General features: G+C 41.9%; 3 protein-coding genes across 6 annotated transcripts in view; all 3 read right to left on the bottom strand.

The window, feature by feature from the left end:
* senp6a (SUMO specific peptidase 6a) overlaps nt 1-5,816 on the bottom strand; it is a 36,235-nt gene extending 30,419 nt beyond the window's left edge. For all 4 annotated transcript variants that reach the window (XM_080790234.1, XM_080790237.1, XM_080790235.1 and 1 more), the window contains exons 1-3: nt 5,730-5,816; nt 2,055-2,145; nt 1,046-1,106 (exon numbers count right to left, since the gene is read on the bottom strand). In XM_080790234.1, the coding sequence (XP_080646360.1) occupies nt 1,046-1,106; nt 2,055-2,145; nt 5,730-5,766 (189 nt within the window). In that variant the 5' untranslated portion in view covers nt 5,767-5,816. The remainder of the gene's footprint in view (nt 1-1,045; nt 1,107-2,054; nt 2,146-5,729) is intronic.
* Nucleotides 5,817-9,377: 3,561 nt separating this feature from the next.
* LOC308334615 (proteinase-activated receptor 3-like) lies at nt 9,378-10,280 on the bottom strand (the record flags this gene model as incomplete). Its single annotated transcript, XM_080791417.1, has 1 exon — nt 9,378-10,280. One exon carries the CDS (start codon nt 10,278-10,280, stop codon nt 9,378-9,380), a length of 903 nt encoding a protein of 300 aa, XP_080647543.1.
* A 4,422-nt stretch (nt 10,281-14,702) lies between these two features.
* Nucleotides 14,703-19,426, bottom strand: LOC308333747 (uncharacterized protein). Its single transcript, XM_080790219.1, has 4 exons — nt 19,171-19,426; nt 17,479-17,602; nt 16,755-17,003; nt 14,703-16,238 (listed from the first exon to the last, which is right to left on the bottom strand). The coding sequence occupies exons 1-4, from the start codon at nt 19,297-19,299 to the stop codon at nt 14,764-14,766; spliced, it is 1,977 nt and encodes a 658-aa protein (XP_080646345.1). The 5' UTR covers nt 19,300-19,426; the 3' UTR covers nt 14,703-14,763.
* Between the last annotated feature and the right edge of the window lie 2,617 nt (nt 19,427-22,043).

The raw sequence follows: 22,043 nt of genomic DNA, 5'->3' as shown, positions 1-22,043 counted from the left end.
AATTTCAGCCTAATGACCCCTTAGCTGAGAGAGAGATGAAGCAGGAACCCACACCACACATTGTATAAATTGTGTTTCAATAGATTTCCTTTCATAGATTTCAGTTTGTTGGATTAACTATCTCAACTTAAGCAAATCTAAATTTGACTTTCATACTGAACTAAATTGAATCCAATGGCTTACCGGTACTTACTTTTTGGTTGCTACACTCCTAGTGTAAAATATAATACGACATAAATGGAATACAATGTACTACTACTCCCAAATAGCACCATTGCCTCCACCTCGTGAACCACAAGGACAACCCCCCATAGAGAATGAGTCAGTGCCAGTGCTGCCAGCTGTGCATTGGACCTCCAGGGTGCAATTGCCCCATGACACCAGATGCCAATGATGCGGTTGGCACAGATGACAATCCATAGAACCGCCAAACAAACGAGAGAGAGAGAGAGAGAGAGAGAGAGAGAGAGAGAGAGAGAGAGAGAGAGAGCACCCTAACAGGGTCCCTGATTGACAACAGCAGCAGAGATCAGAGATGTACTGAGGGTGAGTCATGGATGGGGGGTGGACACAGGTAGCAGCAGATGGAGACTAAGAGGAAAGGAGAATAATAAAAGGAGAGAAAGAGGGATAATGGAACAGAGAGAGAGAGAACAGGCGGCAAGGGAGAACAGGGTGGATGGAAATGAAAAAAGGTGGACGCAAGGAAGTGAACGAAGACAGGATGTGGTAGAGAAGACGAAGATCTTTGAGATGGGTCGAAGGAAAGAAAAGGAAAAGAATGAAAGCAAGCAGAGAGAAGAGAAGCAGCCACAAACAAGGCAGAACGTAGAACAGATATTGATGACGCAATAATAATGTGACTGTCAATGGCTCTGTCGCTTTTGTTTTGTGTATTTCTAATGTTTGAAGGCAGCATAATCCGTATAATATCGGAATCGGTTAGTAGAATCAGTATCGGCAGATATGATTATGACCCTGCAAATAATCGGAGATCGGATAGCGGTCATAATTTCATAATCGTGCACCCCTAATAGCCTGTTACCTTCTTCCCCTCCGGGGAGGTCTGCTGTCGCTCCACCTCCTCCATGGTCATCACCGACAAGCTGGAGAGAGGATAGAGAGGAGACGAGAGGAAAGATGAGCGGGGGTGCCAATATTCTAAATGTGTACATTCTGCATTAACCTTGACCTCACTAGTATGTATCATCATCACATGTATTGTAGGCAGGAAATAGGAATGCCGCAATTTGAGTGTACACACTAGGGCTGCGGTGAACATATTGCCACGTGTGATAAACTTGGTTGGTTATTGCAATCGCAACATGAGATGTGATCAAACAAAATGTTCACTCTTTATTATCTACTCATGGACACAGTGATCTGTGCGTGCTCTGACCAGAGATAATAGGTACGTAGGTACTGTCTCACAAATGTGTTACATCCCTACAAGGTACTTTCCAAAGAAGACAGACTACTGTAAATGGCTACATTCCTTTAGGCAAAACATTAGCAGTGCTATTGTGGTGCCATGCGACACAATGTTAAGGAGATCTGGCACATTTACATTGTTTGAACAATTAAAACCGGCAGGCTGAAAATCTTTGTACTTTGTGTGTACTGTACAGCCTGAAGCAGAAGAATGTCTCTCAGGCTTGTGAAAATGGTCTAGTGCTCTGCTGCCTCAACTTTCTAGCTTCACAGGACATTCTGGTATCGCAGCCCATTGCTTTGTGTTCATTGTGGAAATTCATAAGAGCAATGACAATAAAAATAAAAACAATAGTATACACACAGTATACATGATGAATTATTCTGTACGCAGCACAGATAAATAGGACGCTTGAGGGGACAAAATAGGATCCAAGTGTAATGAGGACATACAAACTCAACATCATGGAAGTATATTTATGGATGCACTGTACGTGCCGGAAAGCAAGTGAATGCATGCTGGGGGGACAGTGGTGCGCGGTGTGGTGTGCGTGTTTGTTTGTGTTGTGTGTGTGTGCATTTTAGAGGTTGGTGCAGAAAATAAAGGCTAGATAAGTGCTTACTCATGTCTGGTCTCCTCGCTGTCATTGGAGAGGGAATAACCCCAGGTGTGCTTGTAGCCTCCACCTCGCCTCCCCTCAGTTCGTTCCAGAGCTTCCATGAGAACAGCAATTAAGAATAAGGAGAACACACAGGATTCATTCAGGTCAGTTCAACAGGATCCATGACACAGCAGACAATGGGTCAGACTCATCAGCTAAATTATTTTTGTACATAAGGTCGGGAGTGGCTTATTGTAGGCTAAATATAATAGTTTGTGTTGTTATAATACAGCATGATACAACTCATCCATTTTACAATGTGTATTACATTCACACAACCCATTCACTGACTGACACGATGGTAGAGCCAAATAGGCACGACATGAACCTGCTCATGATCGGTAGCAGTTAGTAGAGGTTCAGTTTCTCGCGACAAGGACACTTTGACACAAAGCCAGGAGGATGAGCCAGGGATTGAACCAGAAAACTTCTGGCTCCCAGACGGCCGCTATGCCTCCTGAGACAGTGCCTCCCCTTTGGGGTTATTTCCTTGTGACACTATGTTTGGAATGTTCAAATAACCCTGCTTGGCTCTCACTGCAGAACACTGCCAGCTGAATGTGTACAATTCACGGTTTAAAAAACAGCTAGGGTGGCCGATAAAGCTGCATGTTAGCATGAACAGTTGTTAGCGTTCCAAAATGGCTGGTTAAAAGAAACTAAGCTGCATTTTGTGGTCACCTCACCAATGCCACTGTGGTAGTAATTATGCTCGTGTTGTCTTGACAATAGCAAAGATTCAGAAATAAAATAAGTGATTATATTGAAATGTGGTGCTTGATATCAATGCTGATCCTGTTACTTCAATGGTAAACAGAACAGACACATTAATTGGTTTCTCAGATGGTGAGAGCTAGTTTAATAATGTTCAAGCAGTTTGCTTCTGTCTACTATACCTGTAACATTAATTATCTATGACGTCAGTTGTTTATTACATATCTATATGACGTATGACTCCAAATGTTGGCATATAGTGTCAGCCCAATCAGAGCCCCATTGACTTATGTTACATTATAACATTAAAGTATACAGTATAAAGCATAATGTGAAAAATACATTAGACACAGGTACAGACAGATGATCTTCTAGACAGCTAGTCCCGTGCGAAGCCACAATGTGGAAATGTTATATTTACTGCTGGTAAATGGCAATCCCTACAAACATATTCTGTGAGGACTCACGTTACTTAAAAAAATATGCACGTCGTCATTGCAGTGTACCTCTCATGTCAGAAATCCAAGCAAAGGTTTACAAAGCTGCATATCAGAATGAGATACAAGTCTACATCCATGACCATGACCAGTAAAATAGGCTATGCAATCCATTTGTAATCCATGTTGTTGGAAGAATAAGAGTGCTGTAGCTAGAAGCTGAACTATCCATTTTGGGGTACATTTAATAATATTGTCCCTGTGTTCAAAGAAACTTAATATAAATTCAAATTGGTATGGTTAACAACATCAACTAGTCCTGATGTCCATAAGCCAGCAGTTTAGGCCTCTAGATCAAGACTATCTAGATTATAGACCCAATTAGTAATTACCTCAATCGCTGCCCTACATTCACCTATACAGATGTAGCTACTACTGTTAAACTTCACTGTTTTTACTGGATACTTGAAATACTCCTGCTCCATCTACTCCTTCAGAAGGCACCGACGACAGTGGAGTTTTATTTTATACTGTGTAAATGTGGCACAGATGCCGCGGATAAACGCAAGAAGGTAGACTTCTTCAATGGCTACCAGTGTATGTCTATTACCCCATGCAGCTACAGTACGGTGAGGGAGTGCGAAGGATCTGAAAGAGGGCTTTCATACCGTGTATGCTATGGTGGTACAAATCCATAGCACCAACACTGTAACTGCGGCTTTGTTTTATCTTCTACATCATTACCTGCCATGAACTATGGCTACTGTTATAGGTCAATTCAAAACTAGTATTATGCAGTAGTACATGCAGACAGTATTCTAGAATCTGATGTAGGCTACAGGATTCCTATTTATTGGCACATTTGCCAACCTATCCTGTTCAGAATGGAGTTTGAAGGTAAAGAGACTTCGTGCTATGATGGTGTAGAGACAGACCGTAGCTAAGGTCATTAATTAAGCCGCAATGCTGTACATTTATATATTTCTATTGAAATTACATATAGGCCGTCTTTTTCAAGTCTTTAGGGGCCATGTGTAGAAACAAGCAGCTAGTCCACATGGGATTTTCTATTTAATGAATATTATGTGAATCACATGTTATTGGTGGGGCAATCTAAAACATAAAAACTCATCACCATTTCTGTATATGGGTTAATGTAGGCAATTGTAACTAAGCAAGCATCCATTAACGTTAGTCTTCTGACCAAGCACACAGTAAAATCATCAGTGTTGAGTTATCCATTTGTAACACTGAGTGTGTGCAAAATGTAACCAAATGGACCCAGAATACTCTGGATTTTACAATGTAGTTTTGGTTACATATTCTTCCCATAAACTTAGAAAACCAATCTATTATCCAGCCTGTGGCACGGAAGTGGACTTTAGTATTAATATGCGAACTGTGGATTAGCAGTTTGCTTTATATTCATATATTAAACAAGCTCAGGTTGTTGTGCTATACACTAGTGGTTCTCAGTGGGGGTCCCCAGACAAATTAGTAACACCACTTAAGCCATAGTTCACAAATAGCTAATCTACAATTAGCTCAGGTGTCGAGATGCAATGCACTGTGAGCTTTATCTGCTTTTCCCCCCAATGGCATTCACAAAATAGGGACGCCACGTTTAAAGTGGTTCACTTCCCTATAATTTCACCAACTATAGTAGCTAGAATATAATCCAGAATGATAGACTGTACTGTTTAAGGATGACCGTTAGCTTTCTCTCCCCACCTACAGTAGACAGTTGTTGTAGGATTATGTACTGGATCCAACGACTAAGATCTTATCTTATTGGGGTCTCCAAATCTGTTCAAATGTCCATTGACGTACATGAAAATGTTTGGAAAGGCACAGCCATTAACCTGCTATATACATGACGTTAGCTTGCCTACAAGCACAGCCAGGCGACAGGAAGGCCCTGTCTAGTGTCTACAGTCCGTACAGCCAGCCAGTTAGCTAACGTCAGCGCTATAATGACAGCGAACACAGCACTTAGCAAGGCCAGTTTTTTATTTATTATTATTATTATTGTTTTTTCTACTCAACATCCCCCTCCCCATTAATGCCTAGCTCGAAGTGCCCTTGGCCTCCTCCGACTCCTTCCCGGATAACGAGCCTAACGAGGCGGTCAAGCCGGCGTCGTTGATAATAATATCGACTGTGTGGACCCCGTCCGTCGCCGGGGGTGGTGGTGGGAAGGAGCCGATGCTAAGCTAAGCGTTAGCCCAGATAGCGTTGAAGTCAACGCTATCTCTGCTAACGCTTAGCTTAGCTTAGCTAACACTCCCGTGTTGGACCCAAACACTTTTTTTGTGTTGTGTGTGTGGAAGCGAACCAGAAAATGTTCAGTGGTTTACAGTGTAATAATATTGCCTAAGGGTAGGTCGGTGGGTCGGTACGCTACCGTCTTGTCGCCGTGTGGCCGCCACCGAGCCTGCCTGCCTGCCTGTCTGTCTGTTGTACCGTACGTTTGCCTAATTCTTACCTTCAAAGAAAGAGCTTCTATTGTGACTGTGAGCCATGTTTACTCCATCATGTTCCTGTACGACCGAAGGAGGAGGAGCAGCAGGCAGGGCGATGACGACGAGGACTGTGCTGTGCGCGCGCGTGAGCGAGCGCGTACTGCTGCTCTCGACCGTCCGCGCGCGCTCGTGCACGCGCACCCACCTGAACAGGTTCAATTAGAAAACGAATTAAGACATTATTAATTAATTGAGCCCCCCCATCATGTTTTCCCCCTTTTTTACTTTCTTTATATGATGATTCCTGGTTTTTATAGAAGTGTACCGTATATTTGTATGTCTCTAAATGTTCTGATGAACATGAAAAGTTACATATCGAAATACTGATAGTAATAGAATTAATCATATATAATATTAATAATAATAAAACAAACAAGACGTTGAGGGAGAAAATGAAGTCTGATAATGATGAACATGCAAGGTAGCCTATACACTATTTAATTTTGTAACATTTTGTACAAAATACCCAATTTTACATTGAGGTAGTAACCAGATCATATGTCCCTAGTAGTCTGCAGTGTTGGGCAAGTTGGGCAACTATAGTTACTACTTAGTAATATATTACTGTATATTATTATTACTTTACCCATAAGGAGAGTAGAGTAAGGACCAGGTACAAGGTATTTAGATATATTACTCAGGATTTGTTGGCCACCATTTGAAAACATTTCGTTTAAAAGGTAAAAAGAGACTGCTGCTTAGGCTGATTGGTGACTCTTCTTATTATTATTCAAAACAATTGGATTCAGTTCTAAAAGAAGCTGACTTATGTTGTCCCATTTTTTGTGGGTAGAGGGGCAATAATAATATGTAATGTAATATAATATAATAGTCTCGATTCCAAATAATAAGTAATATAATATTATTACTTTTTTAAGGAGTAATTTGTAATAAGTAACATATTGAGTATTATTAGTCTGGTAGTCTAAACAAAACGCCAGTCAGGACCACCAGCCAGGCAGCCACCACCATCCAGCAGCATCAGATTCATATACGTCACTGTCACACACTCACACTGACTGTAGCCTACGGTGGTGATGGTCAGCCAGCCACTGCTTTATTTATTTAAAAAATGTCACTCAACGACCACCAGTGACCGACCGTCCATCTCAGACAAGGCACAGACTGTCTGATGAGATGAAACCTAGTGCGTCAGCCTGGCGAATCACTCACAGTCAGTGGATTTTAGCATACACTTAAATACTAACTTCCCGTCGGCGATTTCACAGTCAAGCCAAATATATACATACCGGTACATCACATGCTTTGCTTTGTGTGTTTTGTGGCTCTTCATCTTTTTTAACGCACGAGTAGGCTATAATAATATCAATCACTAGATGGCGCTGTTTCTCGAATGCAGCGATGCAATGTATTTTAGACCTACTCAACAGTATTCCACATTAGTTATGGAGTAGTAACACCATACATTTAAACAATATAATCGCTAGTTTGTACATCCCAATGTTGCTATTAATTGTTTGGATACAGTTCTCTCTTTATTTTATTTTATTTAATTTAATATTATTTTTGGTCCAAAGCTACAGCCTGGTGAACCTGTATATGTGTTATTGCTTCTGTGAAGTAAACATGACGCTCTGGTTACATCAGCCTCTGGTTCTGCTTATTCTGAGCCTGTACCTGTTTGGGGACCCTTATACTGTGTCCAATTACACCTATAAGTGAGGATGGCATTGTCACATATAACCGATTAAATTAAATCAACAATTATAGCAATTATGGTAAATGTACGTTGTAGTCACTTTCCACCAGTGGTTGCTATAGCAGCCTCAAAATGCATCTGACAACTGACACACAGGGGAGGGGTATGGTTCTTATTTGTTTCAGGGGTGATTCTGACCACCTGTTTAATTGAAGAAAATGATGGCAATCATGGTAAATCTACTTAGTTACTTGCCACCAGTGGTTCCTGGCTGACAGCCACAAACTGCACCTGAGGAGTGAGGATGCACACTACAGGGGAGGAGTATGGCCCATTTGTGTGTCTGCAGATCTGACCACCCACCTGAAACGACATGAGCTGTTCCACAACAAAGAAAATGTCTTCCCCTCTTAAAAAGCATCTGAGACGCACACAGGCAAGGATGAAGGCTCTGATGGAGGGACACACCACCGGCACAGCACATCGATTTTTAATTATTAGTTGCTTTTATAGCATACACTCTAACATGTGGTAAAAATAATTGGTGATCTACAAGATTCCCAATGTTATTCTACATTAATATTGTGAGGTGCTATAGTATGACCATTAATTAACTGTTTTACCACCTACTGATTTTAAAGATGAATGTTCTAAGAACACAGGAAATACGATATATAGGCTATGTCTATTGCCACCAAGTATTTGCAAGTCAGGGTACAAGCGAGACTAATTAAGGTATAAATTATGATGTATGATTATAGGACTACTGCAACTGATTAATATGGCTTCATAACCAGGTATTTTGAAATCAACTGAATAATATGGCTTTATAACCAGGTATTTTGAAATGTGTACTTGAATTCACGTGGAGTTTGTCTTTTGTGTATACTTCATGTCTTAAATTAATACAAAATAAATACATAATGTACAGATTATTGATTTTTTTGTTAGATTTATGATAGGTTACCTATAGAGCCTAGAGATTACCATTTGTATTTGACCTTGTGTTGACCTTGCTTATTGTACACTATATGGATTAATTAAGAGCATCTGCTAAATGCCTAAATTGTAAGTTGTAATTACCACCCAAATATTGTGTTTGCTGTTTATGATATCTAATAAATTAAGGTAGTGGTTGAGATATTTTCTTTAGTTTTTCTTCAAAAAAAGAAAAGATAAACATTACAACATTTAAAAGTATACATGTCTTTATAGTTCACATATTCTTTGCAGAAGAGCTAATGCCAGGTCTCCACACACCGAGCGCGAATTCGGATTTTTAGTGGCGGTTTTCCGAAAAACGTCCAGTTGTCCAGTGTGCAACCACCGGTGGTCGCACACCGGCCGCGTTTTTCGGAAAACCGATGGAGAAACGCCGCTCGGTGTGTGGAGACCATATTAATTCTATTCAGAATAACTTAGCATCTTTCGTTTAATATCTATGACACATTTTGAATGTAATAAACATAGAAAAAACGACATCTGCAAATTCTACAATCATTCTTTATACAAGAGCAATAAGGATAAATGGTTAATGATGCATTTATATAGCGTTTATATGCATTTACATTGTAGGCCTACATTGTGCATTAGCCTGTATACATTCACCCATTCACACACACATTCATACACCATGCAAGGCACTTGCTCTGTTCCATAGTTCTAATGCTTCTATGATTCTGCCCTGCATTAAATCATAGAAGCATTAGAGCTATGGACCAGAGCTAGCAAGGCACCAACCTGCACATCAGGAGCAATTAGGGGTTCAGAGGCTCAGAGCATATGGTTCAGAGTCTTGCTCAAGGACACGTCAACACTAACTCTGGAGGAGCCTGCGGGCCCCCAGAGTACGCATAATCAAACTGGGAAGGGAACATTGCAGGTCCCATCCAGCCGCTCTACAGGCTTGAGGGAGGCTACTCTACCCCTGAGCCACTGCCGCTTCACCAAATTAGTTCTGTGACTCTAGGTTACTTTGGCATTTTTGGCAACATAGGCTACAGCCCCTTGGCAACCTCTCCTTGGACAGATACAGCAGAGGCTGGATGGTACTGCTGAAGTCCATCAATCCAAATGCAATATAGTGAATATAGCAACGGAACACATCAGGAGAAAAGTAGTGCTTGAAAGGGAATAGTGCTACAGGTGGAAAGTAGTTAAAGACTATGATGGCCAAAATGATGAGAACCATCTTGAAGGCTCTCTTCTTGACAGGGTGCCTTTCATCGCGCCCAGGCCCCGACTGCCCGAGTGCCCAAAGGATTGCAATGTTACAGAACACCATGAAGACAAACGCCGCCAGGATCATGGCAGTGAAGACACTGTAAGAATTGACCATCACATCCGCTCCCTTGGCGGTGGAGTATGCCAGAGTGACGAGCCATACTACTGTGACCAGGACGGCTCTGTGGTGGCGGTTCTTCAGTTCGCTGAAGGTGATGGGGTGGAGCACAGCCATGTAGCGGTCCAGGCAGATGCAGCAGAGGAAAATGGGCGAGGAGTCTTTCACGCCGTAGATGAAGCGCAGTGCGTACCAGGTGCTGCTGGGTGTCGGATAGAGTTTGTTGGCGAGCTCCAGTGGAATGGTGAGGCAGAAAAGGATATCCAGCACCGCCAGGTGCACGATGAAAATATCCGAGGTGGATGATTCCCCCTTGCTCTTGCGAATGAGCCACAGCACCAGTATGTTAGCTGGAATTCCTAGCAACATGTTAATGACCTGTAAAATCAGGTACCACAATAAGAGAGCTGGCATGTGTCTGCAGCTCTCGTACTCTGTCTTCTCTCCAAGGCTGTAGTTGATGGGTCTTTGAGAGATGAGCACCAAAGAGGAGTTGATGTAAAATACCTCCATGATGGCTGATTTTGGTGAGGTCTCACAGGAGGACAGCAGCCGAATAACCAAAGATGATCTGTCTGGGCAAAGAATAGAGCACGAGAGAATGAAAATCAGATCAATGTTCTTTTCAGAAGCAGTTTGTAATTTGTCTATATTCTAAGCAATGGATCATATACAAAAGGTACACATCACGGGAAGATTCACTTTCATCCATTTCCCTAAAAACCCTTTGCCTTCTCTGCCACTGCTCTCTTGGATGCTGACAGGAACCGTTCTATTTTCTGCATAAAAACACTCATTTTATCAGTAGTCACTTGATGTGTAGGTTTCAATAAATAACCAATAGGGCAATAACCAAAATGTTTCTTTCCTTGCCCAATATAAAGTTATGTATAGGTGAACTATCTCACTGCATCTAAAAAAGACATCTTACCGGTAAATATAGATCCATCATCCACTGTCTTCTTTAATGGGTTTACAGTTGACTTATAGTTTTATTTAAAAGTATTACTACTCTGTTTTTGCACATACTCAATAAACAGTATAGGCAAATATGTGGACAAATCCACAAAGCATAATATACTGTGTGTACAGTATATGAAGAATATATCTGCAAATAAAGGCACTTACCTATTCAGTAGAATAATGTAGCACAATTGGTTTAGTGACTGATAAACCAGCTCCGTAGGCCTACTTCATCCTATCATTATGTGACTGCAGTTTACCTCTGTCACATAATGAGCAAAAACTGAGCCATTCACTGAAAATGAGAAAACCCTCCTTCACTCGTGATGTTGATGACCCGAGACATTAGAGGTCCTCTTACAGCCAATCAGTGTTTAGAGAAGGGTGTGGAACCTGGAACTTCTCCCTCTGGATGTCATCATGTCTATGCAGTGCCCGTATGCAGTTATTTGCTGCAGCCTGTAACAGTATGAGGAGTTAATTGATGTGTTTGTTTAAAGAACATGTGATATAGCACACCATTGTCTGTTCACACCAATTGACATTTGACAATGATGCAACAGGCCATTGTTGGCTGAAATTCGACGGTAAACAACTGATGCAACCAGGCCCGCTGTGAGTCTGCCCGGGACAAGATTAATATCTTCGCCGACTGGTTTCAACTTCGCACAGGTCGGGGACTGGCTATAATTCACACACAACACATGTTACATTAAATTGCTCATGGTAAAAGAGCTCTCCACTCCTGCACACCAATCCAAATATAGGCTACTACAGGCTCCACAAAAAATGTGTGTAAAATAATATTAGAGACATGCCATCATTCCCAAATGTAATGATTTGAAGAAATCATTCATGGGAAATTGATAACTCATTGCTTAAGGATCCGAAAAGGCTCACTCCAGGCCAGATTAACATGGAATTAATAAACAATTTAGCCCAACCATATACCAATTACCTATCTACCTACTTAGCACACACATTATCAACCAAATTCATTTCTGCTATTAACCATTGGTTTCTCGAGTCATAACCACCACGGTCAACCTTTCTAATGCCTCTCTCTTCTTATGTATATCGCTCCTTTCATGGAGCATAGGCCGTTTGACTAGTCAACCAGTCCTCTATCATGGGCCTTCTTTACCAGCTGTTTCCAAATCAGTTCATACTGCTTGACGTCAGTCTCAAGGTCCCTGTGCCAGGTGTTCTTCGGCCTTCCCCTCTTTCCTGTGCCTTTGCGGGTTCCATCTAAGGGCTTGTTGTCTCGTGATGGCTTCCAGAGTGTGTGGCCGATCCAACCCCACCTTCTTCTCTTAAGCTCCTCTTCCTCTTTATTGCTGATGGTGTCTGGCCAGCGGATGCTCAGGATCCTCCTCAGGCAGCTATTGAGGAATGTTTGCACATTCATCATTGTTGTCTTTGTTGTCCTCCACGTCTCTGATCGGTAAACTAGTACTAGCTTAGTGGCTTGACGTTTGAGCTGAGTCTGAGCATTGTCCGCTGGCTCATTTGTTTAGAGCTCCAAATCATCTGGCTCTGACGTCTGCATGCGTTCCACCCTGACTGTCTATGACTATGCGAGAGCAGAGTGATGTCGTCTGTAAAGTCTAGTTCATCCAACTGTGATGTAATTGTCCACTGGATACCACATCTTTCTAATAATGTATGAAAAAGGTTCTTTCTTGTGTTATACTCGTGCAGAGTACTTTTGCATGTTCTCCCTGTGTCCCCTAAGGCAGGTCCCCCCCGACCCCCCAGGCAGGTGATAAATAGCAGCCTGCTTACTCCGCATGCATTTAAGTAAGCATGAGCTCAGTTGGCTCTCCCCAGTTTGGCAGAGGGAGAGTAGCGCAGGATCACAACTTAGGCATTGGGACCGGGTGAAGGATGGGTTACAAAATTGAGGGACAAAATGATAAGAAACTAGATAAAGTGCCCATCGGCACAGGTCTCCACCAGGGCAGGTCAGGTTGTGGCCTCCTGGTGGCGCTATAATAGGCCAATGCGAAAAGGGTGCCATTTCTTCTTGCCTTGGATGATTTGAGGCTTTTTGTTCAAACGGGCCAATCCTGCAAACGTTGAAAGCCAATGTTAGCCAATTAGGATGGAAAATTATATGTGTATAATAGTTGTATATGGATAAAATGTGTACGAGTAATCTACAGAAATGTGTTTTGCCTAAATCGGCCTCATGGTGGTGCTATAACAGGCCGTTGAGGAATATTTGGAGCAGAGGTTCGTCGTTGGCATCCAGGGAGTGTGTGTGCAAAGTTTCTCATGGATTGGGCCAACGGTGCCGGAGATTAGCTGATAACGGACGGACGGACATACACACGGACGAAGTGCAAAACATACTCTCCCCCATGCCAGTACTTGGAGACCAGTCTATTACATGAGCCATATATACAGTATGGCTAGTCAGTATTATTAATAATAATAATGTAGCACAATTGGTTTAGTGATTGGTGTCCCCACTCCCTGCTTCATTGTGTTAACCTCGTTCACTGTATGAGCAAAAACTGAGCCCTCCACTCAAAATGAGATGTGGAAAACACTCCTTCACTCATGACATTCTGGATGTCATGATGCCTTGTTTTGTCCTCACCTGCAATACCGTTATTTGCTGTAGCATCTTAAAGAAAGTAATTTCACACTGAGGCCATTCAAGAGCTTACAAACAGTACCATGAAATCTAAAACCAGATGGCGTAAGGAGTTTGATTTGTTTGTTCAGAGAATATGTAGCAACATACTGACTATTCATATACGATCCAACAACGTTCAACAACGATTAACAATGATGCAACAGTCCATTTGCCCTGACGGAAATTTGGTGGAAAACAACTGATGCAACCAGGCCTGACATGTGTCCTGCCTGCCCGTGCACGGGACATGATGAACTCCAAAGACCCGCCTACACCCCCCTTCCCAGTCAAGCCACTGACTAGCCATAACTCACACACAATGCATGTTCCATTTGTGTGTGTGCGCGACTGTGCGTGAGTGTGAATGTCATAATTATGCGTCGGCGAAAAAGAAAAAAACTGCTCCCATTCAGGGCGGGGGGACCTTGTGCATGTCGGTGGCCCACGGGCACATTATTTCATGATCCGCCTTATATGCTTTATATGGTTGCAACCAAAGCTTTTAAGGTACACACCGCCCACGCCACCTACTGGCGTGTAGTTGTAGTATCACATCCTGCCTGGATTAAGGAGATTGATATATGAATAATACTTAATATTGGTTAATAATATATTACTAGGTACTGCTAATAGTAATAATAATTAGTAGAACAAAATAAAAAAGAACTACAACTAATAGTAGTAGTAATAATAATAATGATCCCAGCAACAGTCCACACTCCAACCACCAGTAAACCATAGGACGTTTGTAAGATTTGCATCCACTTAGGAGACAATTTGTAGGCTTTGTGTTGGTCACCTCTAGTGGCTCCGAGTCCAATCCCAATCTTATCTTCCTAAATTAACAATCTTTGGTCCTGCCTTGGCAAATAAATGATAAATGATCAAAGTTATCTCACCAATACATAGTAATAGTCAAGCCCAGAGCAGGGGACCCCCAATTCTATACATTTAAAGAAGGATGATTGTTAATTTTGTGGAACATACCGGTAATATGCTATTGTTAAAAAGTTACCTATTACTGCTCTAAAAGCAATTAAGCATCGTATTTGTTGTCCTCCCCTCTGTCTTGGTGTGGTAAGCACACCCAGTGGTAAATCTGTACCCAGCCGTATAGACTTTCTATGTGCAGCCCTGCACTTGCACTTCATCACTCACAAGCATTCAGTCATTTATTCATCAGTGCATCATTTTATGTACACCCTAAAGGACCACAATGGCAATATGCTGTCAGCTTATTGTGTTTTTATCATTTTGATAAAGTTGTATGCATTGTACATATATCAATAAAGATGTCAAAGTATTATTGTATGTGTAGTAGAGAAAAAGGAAGGGATGTAGTCACTCCTGAGGAGGGGGGGTTCTGTAAACTTCTTTCCAAAGGGTTTCCTAATAATTTCTACAACTGTGTTTCTTGAACTGTCTTGAGTCTGAAAATCCCTGTCCACATTTGTCACAGGAATACAGCTTGTCCCCGGTGTGAATCTGCATGTGAGACTTAACGTGAACCATCTGATTGAACCTCATCCCACACACCTCGCACTCATATGGCTTCTCTCCCGTGTGGATGCGTAAGTGTCTGGTGAAGTTTGTGTAGAACCTGAACGCCTTGCCACACTGCTCACATTTGTGGGGTCTCTCTCCAGAGTGCAACAGCATGTGGGACTTCAGAGACTGGTGAATGATGAAGCTCTTCCCGCACACGCTGCACGCAAAGGGTCTCTCCCCGGTGTGGGTTCTTTGGTGGTACACATAGGTATTCTTGTAGAAGAAAGATTTGCCACACTCGCCGCAGATGTACTGCTTCGGCCCGTTGTGGTGCCACTGCTCGTGCCTTTCTAACATGCAAGTCGTGTTGAAGCTCCGTCGGCATATTTTACAACTGAACTGTGACACGTCCTCTATCGTCCTGTCTGTACGATATATCACTCTGCGGTTCCCTCGGTCTCGCCCGCGCGGTCTCCCCCGTTGCACGTATGTAGATCTTCCCTGTCCGATAATCGCGGGATCATGTTGTAATGTCATATGTTTCTTCAACTCGCAGTTGTAGAGGAAGGTCTTTCCACATAGATCACACATGAAGGGCTTAGCGGCGCCATGGAGAAGCATATGGGATTTCAGCTTTTCGCCTTGCCTGAAACTCTCGCCACAAACCTTGCATTTGTAGGGCCTCTCGCCTGTGTGAAAGCGCATATGCCTCCTTAGGTTGTTTTCGAGTGTGAAGCTGGCTCCACACACCTCACACGTAAACCCCCCTGAATGGATTTTCTGATGTTGCGTAAGCGATTTCCTCGAACCAAAATCCTTACCGCACACTGTGCATTTGTACAGAAGTTCGCCAGTATGTACGGTCTTATGGCACTTTAGTGAAAAAGCATATTTGAAACTCTCTCCGCACTGTATGCATTTATGTGGCTTTTCACCAGAATGAACAAGCTGGTGGTTCTTTAAGCAACGTTTTGTTTTGAAGCCCTTTCCACAGGTTACACACTTGAAAGGTCTCGCATTTGTATGTACAAGCTGGTGGCTTCTCAAAAGATCTTTAGATTTGAAAACCTTCTCACAGAGCGGGCACTTGACAGACACGGGCTCCTTTTCAAGCTTCTTTTCTTCATGGCGCAACAGGTGATGCTCCAAATTGTTTATCTTCTTGAAGCGCCTCGGGCACTGGTTGCAGCCAAACATCTTCTGTTCACTGTGAATGCTCATGTGCTGCTTCAAATAACCCTCACCTGTAAAGCGCCTGTCACAGACCTCACATACAAAACATTTTGGCTTCTTTGCGGAACTCGTGGTCTGTGCAGTTTGCCATTCAGTTTCACTAGATTCTGGCCTGATGCTTGTGTTGCCAATATCACAGGGGCCTATGAGTGAGAGGGGAAAAAAGGAATTATTACCAAACATATGAAAATACATTTCAGGTATTCGTTACATCTACGGTGTAGCGATCGATACACTCTATGGAAGGATGCCACGTGCTTAACTGAATATATGCCAGTGGCTCCACTGTTGGGCAAAATACACTGCCTGGTCAATTCAGACTAGTAGGATTAGTACTGATATGATTCTTTTCATTTTCCCCAAGTTATTGAAAAAAACATTAGAACAATATCAGTCACCAGAACCAAGGAGACTCTTTGTGTCTCCATAGGGAACCACTGCTGGTTGGATACATACAAGAAGTCTACAAAATTTGAGAATGTAGAAGAATTTAATTTGATCAACATCAATACCAAATGGAATTGTGGACAAAATCTTATCCGACAACAAAATAGTTTTTGGTCTGAGAGGCATCAAATGGTGGTCCGTGGCTCAAATCCCCAATAATGGGCCTTGATATGTTCTAAAATGTATTATAGAGTTATGTGGGATTAGCTTACCAGTATCAATTCCATTACACAGTGGCAGAGGGGCCCCTGCTGCTGCTGCAGTCGGTACGACTATGCGCAGCACTGCCACCGTCGGCACCACTGTGGGTGCGGGCGATACTTTGGTCAGCGGTGGTTTTCCTCCTAGCTTCCCCAGTGGCTTCAGCTGATAGACTAAGCCAGTACCTTCGAAAAGGACCGGAGAGCCTTTGAGCACGTTTTCTCTCCACCTCGTTGCGACCTCGACCTTCTCGGACTCACCTAGGGGTGTAACGATACATTTTAACATCGATACAATACGTATCACACCAATACATGGTTAATACGATACATGGATGATATTGGTTCATTATGGCGATACGATACATTCAATGACTTAAAATCGGAAAATAGCAAAGAAATTGTGAAACATGTGGATGAATATGGACATAAATAATTAAACAGTGATTCTCTGGCAAATAGATATCTGAACATGAACACATAGACAAACCCGTACCTTGACATGAACACAGAGAATACACACATTTATCAATAGACCAAGTGCAGCGATATTAAACCCCTCTTTTTCTTTTTTTCTTCTTAACATTGCTAAAACAATGCACAAGTACATAGTATTGATACAATCAAATTGAATATTTGCAGTTGCTGTTTACATTTGGATATACTTTGATTCTTGAAATTAAAATCGATTTTTCGATGCAGTTACTATCGTTCCTACTACCACCCCCAGGCTCACCTTTCAGCCTAGTCCGCAGCGCCTCGTTCTCCCTGAGCAGTGGTGAGGAAAGCTGGGTAAAGAGGCTGTCAATCTTTCGAGTCGCCTCGCGTGCCATCGAGTGGAGGATGCTGGCATGTTGGGCCTGTGAATGGAAATTGCAAAGAAGAAATGTGTGTTGGTTTATTCGTGTTACAAACCCTATAGCTTACCTATTCCGAGATATTGGAACATTCTGTGAAAATAGCAGATCTACGAGCTTATAAATCAAGGTGTATCTTTCAATAGTTGAAGTGGTTAACCTTTAGAATTTGCACTGGAACAGCCTACCAGGGGAACTGAGGCTAACTTACTGTGAAGCTGTTCACATAGTTTACCTAACTTTTCTACTACAGGGAAAACATGCACATACTGTATGTTACTATTTTATTTTTTGAGTGGTGCAACCACTCCAAGGAACAGCTTTGTCCCTATGTCCCACTCCCAACCTATGTGACTATGTCCCTGTGTGCCGATGTTTAGAGTACCAATAGGGGGTGCTGTTGCACCACTCGCTTCAGACTGGTCTGATTGTTTGAGTGGTGCAACCACTCCAAGGAACAGCTTTGCCCCTATGTGACTATGTGCCAATGTTTAGAATACCAATAGGTGCCGGGTTTTGTTGTTTGAATGTTATGCCATGCCATCTATATGCTGCTGCATTGTCTGTAAGGAAGCCCAACAAAAATAAGTTTTACTCTTATGTACCTGTACACAAGATGTAACAATAAAGTACAACCTTGAACTCAAGTTTGAAATCCCTCCTAAAGACCCATTTTTATAGAATGGCCTTTGTATCTCCTTGATTTGTTTGTTATTTTGCATTTTCTACTGCCATTTCATTATTGATTTATTCTGTTGTTATTGCTGTTTTGATTGTTCAAGCACTTCGTTTAAAAAAGTTTGATTAAAATATTTTTTATTATTATTATTATTATTCTGTGATGTTAAGAAAGGACACAGATTAAGAACATGAATATATCTAGCTTGGAAACAAGACAAATCTGCCAGAGCAACAACAAAAAAAACTAATATCTAATATCACTGCAGACTGCAGTGACATTAGTCTGGCCATGCGGCATGCCAGGCTAGAATAGATCCATTTTCATTTCCAAAAACAAAGGACTAATTTTGTTCTTAATACAATCAAGTCATGATCTACTTTGTTTGCATTTGGATATGTGCTGAAAGTGTGGTTTATAGTTTGGACCCAAGCTAGCAGGACTCATGTTATCTCACAATATGATATTGTTCCCATTATATCACATACTGTGCAGCCTGTAAGTGTACAGTTATTTCAGGAATACAGAATGTGCATCTTTGGTTTTGACACTCAAAACAGATTGCACAATTGCCTACCTAGAATGCATCCCGATAAATCCAATATGGCGGTAATACATTCATTGATCAACCACACAACTAAAAACAAAACAACATTCTGTTTGATTGATTTTTTTATTTCACAGTATGTATAGAAATATAATGGGTACATTTCAAACGAAAGCACAAGTAAAAAAAAAAAAAAAAACTGGTACTTTGTGGACGAAATCATGAAAAACAAGCACAAGACATCAGGGTCCACCATTTTCAATTCATCATAACAATTAAATACGTACACATATACACTTTGACTTCTATGAAAACTTCTGCTAGTGAGTCAACTATTAATCTCACCTTCCAGTTCTCATGCAGCACCTTCTGGTCTTTCTGTGTGCCTCCTCGGCAGATGACATCAACTGAAGCTTCAATAACAATCTCCACAATGGACATAGTTTCCGAATAGAACACTTCGTTTTCTGGCATTTTTTCGTTTTGTTTAGTTTCCCCCCTCCCCCCTACGTTGCAGATTTACTATGCAAAGAATAAGGAGCAGGATATGCAACTATAACTTCTTCGTGCAAGGCAAGCATTATTACATTCCAAGTTGGAAACTTCAGAATCAGAAGGTACGTTCCCTCGCTGTTGTTTACAACAGGACGACCTATGAACCAGAAGCAGTTAGCAAGCAGTGTTGCCAGATTGTGTGAGAGAAATATGTTAAAGGACTCCTTATTTGGACAAATACATTAATCTGGGGCTCCTTGACATGAAAATGTGTGAAAATCACTGGTTTAAACGACAGTAGGAAACAACCCGCAACTACCAATATTTTAAGCTACTTTACAGGAAAAAAGTCCAAAGTCGCATAGCCTATATTAAGCGGACATGGCAACAGTTTAGTTTCACATTCCTCGCCTGCACTTGATTGCCATCTGCTGGTGAAGTTGATGTAACGCAGTCAAAATGAGGCAGCCACAAGTTACCCAGGAGGCTTCCAGTCAGTGGTGGTCTGGTGGAAAAAGTACTGAATTGTTTTACTTAAGTAAAAATACTCATTATACAGAATGTCTCATTTCAAGTTTTCAAATGTATAAATATCATTTGAAAATAGCAGATCTACAAGCTCACAAAAAAAGTAATATTTAAACAGTAAATAAGACATTTTTGGCGAATGCAATGTAGTCTATATATTTTGTGGGAGTGTGCAGGTTTTATTTTGCATAGAGAGATGTGTGGTGGAAGTGTGGTTTGGTCGGAGATAGAGCACGAATGAACGGCCATGTGCTCATGTACCCCCTGTCTATTAGGTCAGAAAAGTAATATTTAAACAGTAAATAAGACATTTTTGGCGAATGCAATGTAGTCTATATGTTTTGTGGGAGTGTGCAGGTTTTATTTTGCATAGAGAGATGTGTGGTGGAAGTGTGGTTTGGTCGGAGATAGAGCACGAATGAACGGCCATGTGCTCATGTACCCCCTGTCTATTAGGTCAGAAAAGTAATATTTAAACAGTAAATAAGACATTTTTGGCGAATGCAATGTAGTCTATATGTTTTGTGGGAGTGTGCAGGTTTTATTTTGCATAGAGAGATGTGTGGTGGAAGTGTGGTTTGGTCGGAGATAGAGCACGAATGAACGGCCATGTGCTCATGTACCCCCTGTCTTTTTTTTTAATATATTTTTTATCCCTATCTGAAGCAGCCGACCCAGGTACGTACATTATAGGCATTTCAGCAGATTGATGTGTGAATGGACATGTGTTTCAAAAGCCACACCACATGCATATGTCTATGTTGTAACTTGCTGCTGCAATGCAATACTGTAGCTTTCATGTAAATCTTTCCAACCTCATGCCGTTGAAAGGAACGCACTGTAACAGCTTATAGCTTAATCGCCTACGCACGTCGCACACAAGAGCTGAGTGAGTGTCTGGCATGCGACCCAGGAGGGGTGTTGAAAAAAATCTATCCATCTCTATCTGAGTGTTTGATTTTTGAATTGGCATTTAGGTGACCCTCTCATGCAGTGTGACCTTAAGACCTGAGGCCAGGGACACCCATGGAAGAGAAGATTTATGTTAAAAACTCCAAAACACTTTCAAGATTAAAAAAAAATGTTCCAAAATATCAGATACGTAAACTCGCAGAGAGCTTGTGCAATACGTTTTTGCAAAACTGTATATAAATATGGTAATTACCAAATAGACAGTGAAAGGCGTGTGTTGGTTCCCATAGCACCAATTTTCTGGCTGGCAGTTCTTCATGATGTCTTTGGCAGTGTCCTGCTAGTATCATTCTCCTGGCTGCTACTTTCTGGCTCACCCTTGGTATTCCCTCATATAGGGTATTGTTGGTAACACCCGTTTAGAGACTTCTGCAGGGTTGGCTTCAGGGTCCAGCAATCACTGCCGTATAGAAAAACAGACTCTACCGTTGCATAGAAGAAGCTGAGTTTGGGGGATTGGGGGATGTTGGAGTTCCATACACTGGTAAAGTTTAAATCGGTCGTCAACTACGCTGGGTTTTGTAATGTAAAGCTTCTGTTTAATAGAAAATGTTCCTTGTAGGAAATGGGGGAGTTCTGAGTTCCAAATGTATCTAACGCAGCTTGTTCTGAGGCGGAAAGTTTTAAGTCAGAAACGTAAAAGTAGGCCCCCTATTGCTTGGCATGAACACAGTAACCAGTTGGAATTCCATAACTATGTGCCTTTGAAGCCATGTCTGCATTTCTTCAGGCCTGAAGTGTGTTGTAGATGATTAGTTGAGCATATACAGAGAGCAGTGAGCAGTGTGTGTGTGTGTGTGTGTGTGTGTGTGTGTGTGTGTGTGTGTGTGTGTGTGCGCGCACACGTGAGTGCGTGTGCGCACACGTGAGTGCGTATTCACCAGAGGTGACTGGTGAATGAGCGTGAAAATCTGTCTGTGTGTGAAGAGCCATATCTGTATACGACCGAAGCAGCCCTACACACACAGTCACACACACACACACGCACACACTGTGCACCAGGCAGCTGCTTCATTGTATGGCATACAGTGAGTGGGGATTTGGTAGAGAGTGTAGGATGGAGAAGAGGGAGTACAGGTCCATCCATCAGCACAAAGACAACACCTGTTCCCAATTTACACACTGTGCATCTTCTACTGAGTGGTATACTGTATTTAACCCATTAATACCCGAGGCCAATTCTACAAATGATTTTCCGAAAAACTTGTTTCTGTTCTAACTAA

This window comes from Protomyctophum bolini, assembly GCF_963924005.1.
Source record: "Protomyctophum bolini genome assembly, chromosome: 19".
In the NCBI taxonomy this organism is placed as follows: Eukaryota; Metazoa; Chordata; class Actinopteri; order Myctophiformes; family Myctophidae; genus Protomyctophum; species Protomyctophum bolini.
The sequence above is the reverse complement of the archived record's forward strand: the minus strand, read 5'-3'. Positions and strand labels throughout refer to the sequence as shown.